General features: G+C 48.9%; 1 protein-coding gene and 1 long non-coding RNA gene across 3 annotated transcripts in view; one reads left to right on the forward strand and one right to left on the reverse strand.

The window, feature by feature from the left end:
* Positions 1–13,909, reverse strand: part of IGHMBP2 (immunoglobulin mu DNA binding protein 2) — a 43,901-nt gene that overhangs the window by 28,563 nt on the left and 1,429 nt on the right. Inside the window, exons 2-6 of the mRNA XM_054826230.1 lie at positions 13,713–13,882; positions 11,679–11,871; positions 10,522–10,619; positions 2,814–2,977; positions 2,216–2,416 (exon numbers count right to left, since the gene is read on the reverse strand). Coding sequence (XP_054682205.1) covers positions 2,216–2,416; positions 2,814–2,977; positions 10,522–10,619; positions 11,679–11,871; positions 13,713–13,882 — 826 coding nt within the window. The remainder of the gene's footprint in view (positions 1–2,215; positions 2,417–2,813; positions 2,978–10,521; positions 10,620–11,678; positions 11,872–13,712; positions 13,883–13,909) is intronic.
* Positions 12–12,599, forward strand: LOC129206649 (uncharacterized). 2 transcript variants are annotated; one of them, XR_008577244.1, is made up of 3 exons: positions 12–189; positions 7,159–7,283; positions 8,865–12,599. It is a non-coding gene; the product is annotated as an uncharacterized LOC129206649 (long non-coding RNA). The 2 variants fall into 2 exon arrangements; XR_008577243.1 differs by lacking the exon at positions 12–189 and adding an exon at positions 6,952–7,070.

Raw genomic sequence — 13,909 nt, forward strand, 5'->3', positions numbered from 1 at the left:
CCTGGGTTGACTGCCTCCTCCTCCCTTCTCACCCCTGGACCTGTCTGGTGCTCTGGACTGCTGGCTGACCCTGCTCTGCATCGCTGGACCTGAGCTGCCTTTCCTGCTCAGGTGCTGTGGGGCTGCACCCTTGTTGCTGTAAAGAAACACCCAGAAGCTGATGGCCTGGAAAGCTGGATGTCTGAACAGGTGAGGGAAGGAGATACAAAGGGGTAGAAAGCTTGCAAAGAGAGTGTGGGTTTTCATTTATATTGCTAGTTCTTCTGTGGCTGGGGGGAGTGGTGAAGGAAAGCAGTGAGAAGAACCAAAATGTGGAATGGACAAAGGAAGAAATTATTACAGGGCAAGTAGGGGACATTGCAGGGGAGAAACTGGGGCAGGCTGAGGGAAAGATGGGCCAGGACCTCAGAGGTGAGCTCTCTGCAGCCCAGAGAGGAAGAGATGCTGATGAATCAGGAGCACTTTCTGTGATAGACCCGATCAGGGCAGCCCAAAGCATTGCTACGCAGGCTGAACTGCAGCAGTATTTTAGCTCCTGGGACTTGTTTGGTATGTCAGGGCAGAACAAGCCTTGGTGGCCAGTTCCTACTTCCCATCACCAGGTACTCCCTCCTCTAGGGAGAAAGCAGATGGAGACCTTAGTGCTGAAGCTCTGCTTTCTCCCTAACTTCCCTTCTGCTACGGAAAATCAACAGTGAAATAAAACCTTCTCTTGCCTTGCAAAATGCCTCCCAAGAAGAGGAAAGGGAAAATTAACCACTAGTGACAAAGAGGCAAAATGAATTAAGAAGTAAAAAAGACTCAGCACAGAGCTGTGAGTACAACCAGGCCTCCATCCCAGCAGATCAGTACATCCCCTTTGTGAACTCAGCTACAAGGGCTTTACCCAGCCCTCAGGTGCCCTCTCCTTCCTTTACGTCACGTGCAAGAACAACTTGTCTGCCAAGTGACCTCCCCAACTGCTCAGCAGCAAACACTGGGTGATGCATGACCCTCTTTGGGGCAACGAGTTGCTGCCATAGCGGTGGCTGCAGCTCATGGAGCTGAAAGCCATGTCTGGTCTGCATAATTTAAAAAAGGAAACGTGCAGTGCTTTACAAAGGGCAGGGCAACGGACTTGGGCAACTGAGACACAGCACGTGTGCAGGGGTATGAAGATGCCCTCCTGCCTCTCTGATCAAGACAGGATCTCTCTTGAGCTGGATACATCTGCAAAAAGACTCCTGGACAATAATGCCACCAGAAGGGGGAGGAAAAAATCTAATTAGTATCAAAACCTATCATCTCACGTAAGAGCTACTTTGTAAATTAAGTTTAGGAAAATTAGGTTGTGAAAGAAGAAATTAAGGATGCATTTTTATAGTGTACTCTGCTTTCTACTTGAGGTGGCTGAGAGTGGGAGGGAGTGTCAGGACAGTCAGACATCTCATTAGAGAAACATTCACATCATTAATTCATTTCCTCACTCTCTGCTGAAGAGGACTGCATGAACAATGTCAGACAGATAATCTGGAGAGCAGGGCACTGCAGCATCTCCCCACGCAGCAGTAATAACTGATTTTGCCACCTCAATGAGGAATTTGGGTAGGAGGAGTTTGCCCTCAGCTCCTGCAGCAGATGAAGAGGAGCACCGGTGGCGGGTCAGCAAGGGGGCTCAGGCAGCCCTGGTGAAGAGGCTCTCTTTTCAGCCTGGAAGCCTTCCTCACCTCTAAAACTGACAGGCCTGCACCCCAGTTCCTCCCTTCCAAGGCTAGGCAGATTCCTCCCAATTGGAGTAAGTGGGATGAATCCAGGCCATACGCATCTCCTACTGTCGCTCCAGCACACTATGCTATTTTTACCTTTCCTCTCCCCCGAAGCAGCCTTTCTGCTGCTGACTGACCAGAGAGGCTCACGCCCAGCAGTGTTTCGCCCCTGCCTGTACACGGTGAGATCCAGACTGGGAGCATCGCTGTGGGCTCGCGGTGCCCTGAACCCACAAATGCCAGGTTCAGCCATGGCTCACGTTGGGACTAGTCGCTGTGACTTGCCTCTACCCGCTGATTTTGGGGCAGCCCAGAGCACCTGGCTGTCTCCTAAGAACATGCAAGAAGTGGCAGAGTTGTTCTTTAGTTTTAGAGACAAAGTAGCTTGCCTGGCTAGCAGATCAGGTACGGCTAACCTAGAGAGCTGGCATTCGGGTACCGCACGTGGGGCGTGTTGCAGGGATACGTACAAAGGCCTGGTCGATGTCCTTCCTGATATCCGCCACTATCTGGGCGTTGTCGCCACGGGCCAAGACTGCGTCCAAGGAATGCTGTTGGATGGGCTCCAGCAGGCGAGCAGGGTGCCCGAGCCGCAGGATGCGGGCTTTGTAGCCAGCCAGCCTTTCCACCAGGTTATCCACCGCAACGTTGGAAGGGGCACAGCACAGGACCTGCAAGGGAGAAACCAAGTGCTTGTTACTGCTGAGGACAGCAAAACACTGGAGCAACAGTGTCCGAGCGGGAAGATGCTCAGCAGAGGGAGAGGGAGACCAACACATCTATTGGGAAGAAACTACTGACATGTCCCCAGCCTCCAGACACCAAAGGCAATTCTCCCCTTGCTTTGAAGCGCTAGATCTTCAATAAATAGCAAACCTGAGCATTAAAGCTTCTATTTGCACCCAATTTCAGCTGGTAGGGGAAACTCCCTGGTCCTTGCAGGGCAAGTCTGACTCTGCTGTGTAGCACAGCTGCTGCTGGATCTGCTCCAGCTGCCATGAAGCCCAGTGAGTTTGCAAAATAAACCAAGGTGATCACTGTCACTCCAGTCCTGCCACTTGTACTCACTTTCAGGCCTTGCTGTACAGCTTGCAAGATGATCTCCACTAGAGTTGTGGTCTTCCCTGTGCCAGGTGGTCCGTGGATGATGGCAAGCTCCCTCTGTGCCAGCGAGAAGGAGACGGCCTCCCTCTGCGAAGCATCCAGCGAGTTGTTGTAAAGCTTTAGAGGCGCTGGGGAGACAGCAGGAGATTCACTTGGAGCTCAGGGCTAACGTGGGTGCTTGCTGAGAAGCACAAATGCATGAACACAAATAAGAAGGTCTCAGGAGCTGACCCAAATGAAATTGATAATGAGAACAACCTTCCTGGGAAGGCAGGTATGCTGTGTACCACCTTGGTGGCTAAAAGAGCCCAGACTGGTAAAAGTAAGGCTTGTTATGCTTTCAAATTGAACAGGCTGCCCACCCTGCAGCTGCGTCTTCCCCTTCTCTCTCCTACCCGGCTATTTTGCAGAAGCAGCAAGCCTTCAGTTGTGAACACAGCTAGTGTGCATCGGAACTCTTCAGCATTTACAGGTGTTCACTTGCTATAACATCAAACATGTAGGATCTTCTGGGTGTGGAGGGGGCTCTGGGCTTATTTTGAAGGTCGGCCAGCATATTTAGTAAACCTTCAATAAAAAGGGGGGAGAAAGTAGTTGATCTTGCAAACAAATCGCTGCCATTCCAGTTACCAAACGCAACACAGTGCTAGCAGAAAAGCACCGGAAAAACCTACAGCGTCTGTGGGGAGAAAAGAGCAGTCCTGTATTGTTCAACAATGACTGAAAAGGAAGGCAGGAAAATGACACAAACTGGCAATATAAATGATGAAAACTAAAATTAGTTTGGGCTTTAATGATCAGAAAGGAAAAAAGGGAAAAGGATATGCAAATTGCATTACAAGAGAATCGGTTTCACTGCGGAAGACTGAATTCTCACAAGCTGCTTTTTACCTCCCAGATTTATCCAATTTAAACCCATATTTATTCTCATCCCCCATAATCCTGCTGCTAATCTTCTTGTTCATTATGGAAGTTAATTACAGCAGAGATGATGACTCATTACACTGAGGTTTACTGAAAATAATGTTCCCGTGAAAGCTTATATAAGACAAATTGCTGGGCGTTGTTCCCTGCTGGGCATCGTGTGTTTTATCTCTACCTAAAAGCGTGGAAGTTTCTTCTGGTTTTAGGCAGGTTAACTTGTGTGCAGCTCCCAGGTAACCTCTGGCACTGACTTCTGAAGCAGCACAGCTAAATGGGGTGTCGGGGTTGAACGAATGACACTTGTCAAAGATGCTTGGCGAGGAAGAGAGAAACAGGACTAGTGGTACTTTTTCCTGTTGACCTGCCTCTTGCTTTGTACACAATTTTTGAGTTAGTGTGCTAATGACTAAGAGAAGGCTAGGAAGCATCCCATGGGCTGGGGAAAAAGAAAGAATAGCTTAAAAACTGAAAGGCATTTCCCACAACGAGGAACAGCCGGGATGTAGGAGTCATTGATATTTCCTTGCTCAAGGAATGAGATCAGAAACAGGCTTCTCCACACGCGCGCACACCCTCTTCCCTTTTAATCGCACGCTGCCAAAAGTTGCTGTGTGGGCAGGCTGGGAAATGTGCCTCTGGCTGGGCACGGTGGTGAGGAGGAGGACAGAGCCTTTGGAGGGATGCTGTGGCTCCTCCAAACTCTGCTCCAGCTACCGGCTGGGCTCCAAGTAGGCTCGCCTGAAGAAGTGCAGTGTACCTGCTCGGCAGGGCTGGCCCAAGAGCTCTATCACAGGCAATCAGCGTAGAACTAGTCCAGATGCTCCCAGAAGATGCCCGTTAACCCAGCTCTGGCCCTGTGGCACCAACTCTGTGTTGCTGCCTGCTGCTCTGCCCGAGACTGTCCATCTCAGCCCCCAACGCAGGCCGTGGAGAGGATGAGTGTAAATCGGCGTCCTTGGGCCTGGCGGGGATGGCTCTCGCTGGTGGTCACGTAATTCAGCCCCTGATGCGCAACTTGATTTAGGAGTGTAGCACTGGAAAAATAAATCACCTTGGCCGTCATGGTTGGTCCTCCAACAATGTTTCCAGGAACTGAGGTGCTTGTGAGCTGCTGGTACTGTGCAGAGGTGAAGCAGGTTGGAGGGTGATACTCAAGGCCAGGAAAGGGGTCTCTGCACCAAACGGAGAGGAGCGGTCCCTCCTGGGAGGAAGAGCTCAGATTATACAGAGCTGGAGGTCTCGCTTCCAAAGTATATTCGCTGCCATCAGTGTGTATGGGCACCAAGAGCAAACCAAACCCCATGGCCAGCTCCTCTAGAGTACAACCTAACTGCAGCCGAACACTGCTGGACAAAATCCTGGTGGGTAGTTCAGCTGAAACAAGGAACTTTCCCTGCTCTCCCTGTGAAGTGTTTGGCAGCTGAGTTGTCTGGGCTGCTTAGTTTTCCCCATAGATCTCAAGGGCCTCTTCGTGGCCTCTGTGATGAGAAGAGTCAGAAGGAGAAGGAGCATTTAAGATTTTTGCAAGTGACTTGTTACATGCGCTGGGTTTGTGCCAAGAAGCCGAGGAAGTTTTGTTTGGGCTCGGCCTGCTGGGTGGGTTTTACTGGAGACACCCCTGCCTTTTAACGAGGCTTTTTTCTTTCCTTCTTTCTCTTTTCAAATGTCTTTTAAAAGCAATAGGCATAATTGGCATAAGGCATGCCTTTTGTGCTCCACGTGACCACACGAGCCAGCCAGTGTCTGGGCATAGAGATGAACACCCCCTCGTTTTTTCTAGACCAGGGCTACAGGAGAGAGCTGGTGGCTACTAGTGGTCTCACAGAATTATGCCTACAGCAAGGCACAACCTTATTTCTGAAAGAAAAGGGAATGTGTCCATCCAGCAAGCAGAGCAATGCTGGCCTCTGCTGGCAAACAAAGCCTCTATACATCCACCACAATGTATGGATGCAGGGGTCCCTGCATATATGCTGTGAGCAGGGAAGGGTTTCTTCTAGGAGATTTCTGGTGTGAAAGCTCTGAATGCTTCTGGGCCATGAGCGCAGGTTAAAGTGGAAGGGAGCTGAGCAGAGCACTTCCTATGGATGGGCTTCTGGGGTTTGCTTCCCAGAGAGTCTGACAAGAGCAGAAATCCCATTCAGTTCAGTGTTTGCCTTTAGAAGGCTTATCCTCCCACTTGGTGCCTTTCTGGAGGCAGCAAGGTAAGGGTTGGAAATGCCCTTAGTTCCGTTGGTAGCTGCAGATCCCACCTGCCCACTCGCGATACCTTCATGTGCTCCTTTCAACCAGTCCATAGGTTATTCTTCCCACAGCCTGTCTAGTGCTTTTGTGCTATGCCAAGGATATTTATTCTGAGTTGTGTTTTTAAGTGTTTTGAAAGGACTTGGGCTTTGTGCAGTGCTATAGGTAACGCCTCAACCTATGTGCAATCCCAGCAGCTCAGGAGATGAAAACCACGGATTCAGTGCACAACTTCAGAGAATACAATCCTTCTGGCCATGCAAGGGGTGTGTGAGCGTGCGCTGACTTTTTGTGCTCTCCAGTAGCGTTTCAGCTCCGCCCTCTGTGTAGGACAGAAACCCCAGCATCTTGCAGGAGCAATGGTGTGAGAACTTGCTAGCTGTGAGATTTCCTCTTGCCTGTAGAGACCATGGGACGAGGCTGCTGGTAAAAACTAACTTCAGGCTTCTCAGGGTCAAAAGCCTGGTGGGTTTTTTTTCCCTAGTTACTGACAACCATCTTATGCAAGCCCACTCCCAAAAATGTGCTCCAGGATGTTGTTCCAGCAGGAGTTATGCCTGTACTTGTTACTACTGGGAGGGATTCATCCCCTGAGTAGTGAGCAGGATTTCCTGACGCTGTGGGAAAGAGCTGTGTGCAAATCAGCACTGCAGCAGCAACTCTGTCAAGTCATCAGGAGTCAGGTAAAAAATTGCTGCACTAAATTGCTTTTGTCATTATTACCTTTCTGTGCATACTGATGGTTTTTAGTAAGCCAATATTGTGCACTGGTCAGACACCAGCAGCCACTAACCACTTCAAAACCATGTTTCTGTTGGCTTTCTCAGACTCCTTGTCAACCTAATCAGTCGGTGACTGGATTCAGGCACCCTCCTGGGATGACACAGACTTTAATATAGATCCTCCAGGCACAACACTTGGCAGCCTGCTCTCCCGAGATAACCCAGGCAGCTGCGATCCAGTCATGAGAAGATCACAATGCAGCACAGCAAAAAATAAACAACTAAAAGCTGTTTACCAGACAGGCCACAAGGCTAATGCAGCTCTATTTGGGTACACCCTACAGAGAGCCAGTATAACCGATCTTTTTTGGGGGAAAAAAAAATAATCAAACCCAGATGCTTTTCCCTTTTTCCTCCAGGTTACAAGGCTCCATGTTGGGAAACAGCCACCAGCAGAAAGCACCAGTGGAGCAGAGAATGGCATTGAGACTCAACTAGCTTTGCTGCCGGAAAGAACCGCATCTCGCATCTTTTGGTGGTACCGGTGAGTGTTCTGTGTTTCAGCTCCGCATTGTGCGCTACAGCCTGGGTACCTACCGCTCGCTTTCTGGAGGGCATGAAGCTCACACAGACTCACTGTCTACCTGCTGCCCTTCCAGTTCACACCCCCGTAACGCTTCAACCTGCTGAGCAGTTTCTAACCAATTTGATATCAAGCTCCTACGTGCTTTATGAAAATGCACAGCGGTATCAGAACCCAGCTAAAAGCCTCAAGACTCCCATGCTTGAAAAATGAGGCTTCTAATTTTTTCTTCATACTTAGAAAGCTGGATTTAGGATTCTGCTGCTGCACATATCACTTCCTGGAGCCTATTTTGCCCTTGGGAGAACACCCTTGAACATCCAGGCATAGAGCTGGTGCTTATGATTTCCACTGACTCTTCTACTTCTCGATTTCCTTGTAATTTGGTTCTTCCCTGTCATTTGTACAGAACAGCAACAAATGCTCCCCCTCTAGGTATGGATCCCATCTGCTCTGGGCCTTCCTCTTCTCTTCCTGCACAAGTGTCGGTGCTAGCTCTTTCTCTGGGCAGGTGTTTATATGGTCTCACTCCTAGCCCTGGCTTTCTGGGCTTCTTACTGAAGTGGAGCTTATTGCATCCTGGGAGGGCATTGTTAATATAGATGTGTGTCCAGACAGCTGGTTTTGATATGTACAGAATTTACTAACCCTGAGACTCCTGATGGGTTTGCTTGAAATCAGATAATGGATGTGATGAGACAGATACAGGAAAACATCTCCCTGAGAAACCAGACTAAAAGATGCTTGGTCATGAAAGGAGATACTGTGTCATGGAGGAGAAGCAGTCTGAAATACTGTGAGGTTTTTCCATCCCTCTGTGTTGGAGCACGCACCTAGGAAACACTTGCTGCCTTCTGCAGACAGTCCACATGACTGAGTTTCTATACTATTTGCAGAGACACATCCCTGTGTCCTAAAGTGTACGGGACACCTGGGAACTGCATGTCCCATCGTGTAAGCATGAGACAGGATTTACCCAGCCAGCTGCTGAGTGCCCTCCTCTTCACCTCATGGAGGCTGGCAGTTCAAGGCACCTTGCAGGACCTATTTAAAGTTAAAGTCATTATTATTTAATTCCTGGCTAGTATAACATCTTTCTAGTTGGGGAGAAAGAAGCTATGCATTGAGAAGGTAAATGGAAGGCCTTTCCACCCTGCCAGAGCATTTTGCTGTTCTCAGGTGATATGCTGCCTTCTCATATTGCATCTCCTCTTTCTACTAGGGCTGAATGTTTCTATCAATCAATATTCTCAGCGCTGGGGAGATGTAAAATTCATCTCTGTTTAGTTTGGCACACCTGAGCAATTTGGTGAAAAGGAATTTTTCTTCATTAGACGTGGTTCTGCTATCACAAGGGAAAAAGCAGAGTTGAAGCTGCTAAGAAAGTTAGTTCATTAAAATTTAATTATTTTATCTAATATTAAAAACCTGAGTACACCAAGGTCCCTAGGTAGCCAAAAGGCTAAGAGGTTTGATTTGGACTAAGCTCAGTGCTTAGAACTATGGCGATATGCCTCGTTAACGTTAATTCTTCGTCCTTAGCATACCATATCGGAAGCCTAGCCTGAAGGTATGCTGCAGGGGAACAGGAGTGCACACGTGGAAGAGGCAAACCACTGGGGACAACCAAAGACAGGAACCAGAGTAAGAGAAAAGCTGCAAGAGCAAGCACAGAGCACAAGGAGCCGCGGTGGGGAGGACCCTGGCTGGCAAGGAACCAGGCAGGGATGGATGGTGTCACCCCAGCGTGCTGCTCAGCCGAGAGGAGAGACTGAGCTGTCTACGTGGCTGAGAGTGACTGCTACCTGATCCTGCTGGGCACCTTAACCACCCTCTGCCTTCGCTCCCCAATTTCCGCAGCCCACATGATACTTCCCTTCTGTCAAGGGATAATATCCATTAGCAGTTGCCGAGCACTCCGATATTCTGCTGATCAGAGGCTTTGGTTTCCCTCTGCTTTCTCTGAAAGGGTAAGTTGTGTAATTTCATCTTTCATTTTTCCAAAGACTCACATCAAAAAAGATCTGAGTAAAAGGGGATTCTACTTATATGCAATTTTTTTGACAGCTGTTGGTAAAACCAAGTTGTCTGGTTTTAAGTATTTGATGAAACCAAAGCAGCCTGCACACCTCCAACTTGACTGAACACAATCAGAAGGCTGTAAAAATAAAAGTGTTCCCATGCTGTTTCGAACTGCAGTAGTTCCACAGTCACTTAATTCCCATGAAAGCAGACTTATTGGATTTTTCAATACAGAAGCAGCACTAGCAGTTTTTGATCTTTGAAGTTTATGGATGGGATTGGGGCAGGAAGCAAATAAGAAAAGCCTCATAAACTAAATTGAATTTCAGACTCATGAATGTGTGCAAACAAATTCCCCCAACACAAATCCTGCCTGGTTTATGCCAGAATTCAGCTTTACTTGGCACATTCTGAGAAAAGTGAGCATTAGCTAGCTGAATAGTCTCTCTTCCAGTGATAAGAAGGGTCTTTACATGAGGAAAGTGTGTCCAGTGACCCATAAACCAGTATGAAAAGAGTTCAGTGCTGCCAGTTGCAACACCGCTTATTACTCAATTCAATACTTGGGTCCTTCCTGGAGCAAAGCAAGCTGCATGTTTGGGGTGGGTAACAACTTCACAAAGATCAGTTATTTGTGTTCCAATGGGCAATTTCAAAGAACAGGTCTTGAACTGAGACACCACAAGCATGCCCTGGCCGGTCAGCCCCAGGCAAGACTCGGAGGACTGGTGGAGGAGCGATGGCAGCGCAGTGTGGGAAATGCCTGCAGAGTCATCGCTTGGGGCTCAGCTCTTTGTCAGCTGTGACATCAGAAGTGATGAGCATCCTCCTAACTGGGCCCAGGCAGAGTGCAGAGCCCTTATCCTGCAGGTGGGGAACTTCAGGCTTCACTGACTGCTCTGGAGAGTGAAGATTCCCCACCTCCTTCCCCATAGTAATTTTCTGTATCTTTGCTTAAAACCTGCATGAGAGCACCAGCAGCAGCATCTGCTCTCACCAGTCCATCCAAAAGACCTGCGTAACTCAGCTTCGCATGCTAAGGCACACTAAAACCAGTAGTAGTCTTGGTGTATGTACTTTGGCTGTGAAGGTGCAGGGGCTCTAACCCTAAAGGTGAGCAAATTTCTCTAGAAAGATCAATCCAGCATCTGCTGTCTTATAAAGGAAGCATCCTTACTTGTTTCACTGAATGCACTTGGATCAGAAGAAAAGAAGAGGACGTTGATCAGATCAGAGGCTGGACCGCTGTGATGCTGCTTCAGTGCATTTAAAGCCCTGTCAAAGAAGAAAATAGCGAGGTTAGATGCACAGCGTGAATTTCTTCAGAGACCCCTGCACACCTTAGGGCAGTGACAAGATTCGGGGCACAGATTCAACTCTTCCAAAGCTGAAAAATGGTACTCCACAACAGACTAATCCTATCGAACTGCTGCATCCCCCAGCCCTCACACACACCCTCACACTGCCCAGACTTCCACTTTCAACTATTGCTCCCATTTGATTCAGTCAGACCCTGTGCTGAGCCTTTTCAGCACACTAATTCAGCAAAGAGCTACTCGCTTCTCCTGCCGGGATGGAAAAGGTTCTACGCGGACTCCAGTGAGCACCAGAGGTGATGTAACGCAGGACCAAAACATGTAGCTGAGTGGGGGATGAGGGGTGGGAGAGGAGGAGGGAGGAGCAGGACCATACCAGCCAGCAGGCAGATAAATTCAAGCTGTTGTGACACGGTAGCATAACGTACCCAACCGAGTTCTCTCGGTATGGGTTCCCTCAGCAGTGAGCAGAAAAAGGAAGGCACATCCAAAGGGTGGGTACCTCCCCGAAGTGGAGCTGATATAGGGGTAAATCCCAGACTGGTTTGGGTAGGAAGGGACCTCAAAGCCCATCTAGTTCCACCCCTGCCATGGGCAGGGACACCCTCCACTAGCCCAGGTTGCCCAAAGCCCCATCCAACCTGGCCTTGAACGCTGCCAGGGAGCCAGGGGCAGCCCCAGCTTCTCTGGGCAACCTGTGCCAGGGCCTCAGCACCCTCACAGGGAAGAATTTCTTCCTCAGATCTCGTCTCAATCTCCCCTCCTTCAGCTTAAGGACATTCCCCTTTGTTTCCTTGAGCTCTTGGTGGCTCCTCGCCCATCCCCAGGTGGAGCTCCATGCATTCCAGCTGGTCACTGACACAGGGGGATAAGACAGGAAAGGAGAGAAACCAAGCCCAGTGAATTAAACAGATCTGGCTCAGAAGAGCTTTTCAAGAATAAACATGGCAATTCCTAGTATGCTTCTGCACTCCTGAGCAGAGTGACCGTAAGTGAACTGCAACCCCGTGGCCCTTACTTTTTTAGCCTGTTGTAGGTGACATCGTTGGCTAATTTCAGCAGGCGATAAGAGCTCTCTCGGTCCAAGCTCAGCATGCCATCTCGAGATTCCTCAAAGGCAACAGTCACTGCTTTGGAGGTGACCCGTGTTACGATGCCGGTGGAGAGTGGATCACCCTGGCCAGCTGAATCATAAAGGCCCACTATGTCCCCTGCAAAGACAAGTTTGAAGAGAGCGTGAAGTGGGGCAAACACCTGGAAAAGAAGCTCTTTCGGGGAGACCAGCCACCAAGCACAGTCCCGTGCAGACAGCAGGACCACCTACACCAGCCACAGCTCTAGCACCGTGTTTCCTGCCAAGGTCACAACTTGTCAAGCCCATAAACGGAGAATATCCTTCTCTTAGGTGACAGGCAGCCCACAGCAGGAGGGAGCACAAGGACAATTAGCAGCGAGAAGACACCTGACAGCAACTAACCGGCTGCCTTCAGGCCTTGGGGTGGAGATGAGCAGTGCTCCCCGCAGCCAGAGCTGCTCTGAAAGCCAATGTGCTTTCACACAGACCTTGGGAGAACCTGACTTCTCTGAACTCTCAGACAAACCATTTTACATCCATTTTGTTTTTTAATAATAGCTAAGGAGTCTGCAAGACAATGTCTGCCTCCCAGATGACTGCTATATGCCAGCCAGCAGAAGGAAGAAAGACCAGAGATTTTTAAGGACTCGCTACAGCTTTTCAGTCACTGTGAGATGATGAAAGAGTGGAATTACATAGTGTAATGATGAAATGGGGGTTTTGAGCAGGATGTTTGATTAAGTTTGTAACTTAGCCGGGGCTCACATTCATTGAGGATTAGATTTCAGATTTACAAACTATGTGAAGCTCTCCTCTGTAAGGTCCACCAGCTCTTACATTAAAATGCCTGTGGCGCAGGAATAATTTGCTGCTATGGCGATGTTGTTTCTCTTTGAAGAGCACTGGCAGATGCTCTCAAGGCTGAGACCCCAATCTGCAATGAGTTATTTTCATTTCAAAGGTCAGCAGCTTGGAGGCTTGAACGGATCAACAAACTGAACTTCGACACATTTTGAAATAGTACCACCATGCGACTGGGGTCAGAAACAGTCTGCGTCCCCTGATGCACCTCCTTAGCAAGCTCAGTGACCTAGCAAACCAAACCAAGAACATTACTAAACCAACCCAGAAAATGATCTGGTGCAGCTTCTCTCTTGTGGACCGCTTTTGGAGAGTTCAAGGCAATGCCCTCATTGCCGAAGGAAAGGAGAAGGGTCTCTGCAGGGATAAAAGAGAGGGTGTACTGCAGACTCACTTGGAGCCACTTCGCAGTCAAACCCAAGTTCTTCCGAGGGGTAAGCCTGCACAGCTGGTCACAGCATAGCAGGCAGCGTCCTCACCTTCCTCAGGTACCAACGGAGGCAACAGCTCGCTCCTGGTTATGTTTCCATGGAAGTGCTGGCAGAGGGTGACACACGAGTGAAAAGGGTGCTGGCTGATGTGCTGGTGAGGCTGTATTTCTCTAGGACCTTTACTTCCAACAGGAATTCAGGTGTGTCAGCTAATAACGGTACATACTTCACCTCATCCTCGCCAAAAATAATACATGGAAGGGCGGAAATATGGCAACTCAGGAAGGAAAAGAAAATCCATTTTCCATTTTGCAATTAAAGTGTAAGTGGCAAAAGCTCCTTCCCTACCACAAGATGTAAGCATGAACACTTTGGCTTGGACAAAGAATGCCAGGACATCTTTAATGGCAAGAGACCGAGGCTTTGCTTTTGTGGGCTCAGAAGGAGGAAAGCCAGCCCTTTAATCATTGCCACTATTTCCTGGTGCAACATACGTGTCCATAACAAGCCGAGGGAAAAAGAGGCTGTTTTTCTCTAGATCCATCCTGCAGGCATAATATTTTCTCCTTTCCTTTTTTCCATCGGTTTCTCAGTCTTCACAAACATCGCATTAGAAAGATGTTAGGAAGAAGACATCACTCATCTCTTACTTCACCTGCTTCACGCTGACAGGAATATCACTTACCGGGCCCAAAACTGTTATAGGGCAGCTCAGCGTCTGAATCGTATTTTCTTGGCTGAAATGTCACGAGCAGCCGTCCATAGAGGCCCGTTCTCTGGTTGGCAGCTTGGAGTTTTAGCAAGCAGACGCCTCTGCGCTGCAGTTCCTTCAGGGAGATGCTTTCCTGCCATGTCCTGGAAACCACACACAGGCGTGAAAAC

Source organism: Grus americana, chromosome 5 (genome assembly GCF_028858705.1).
Source record: "Grus americana isolate bGruAme1 chromosome 5, bGruAme1.mat, whole genome shotgun sequence".
Classification (NCBI taxonomy): domain Eukaryota; kingdom Metazoa; phylum Chordata; class Aves; order Gruiformes; family Gruidae; genus Grus; species Grus americana.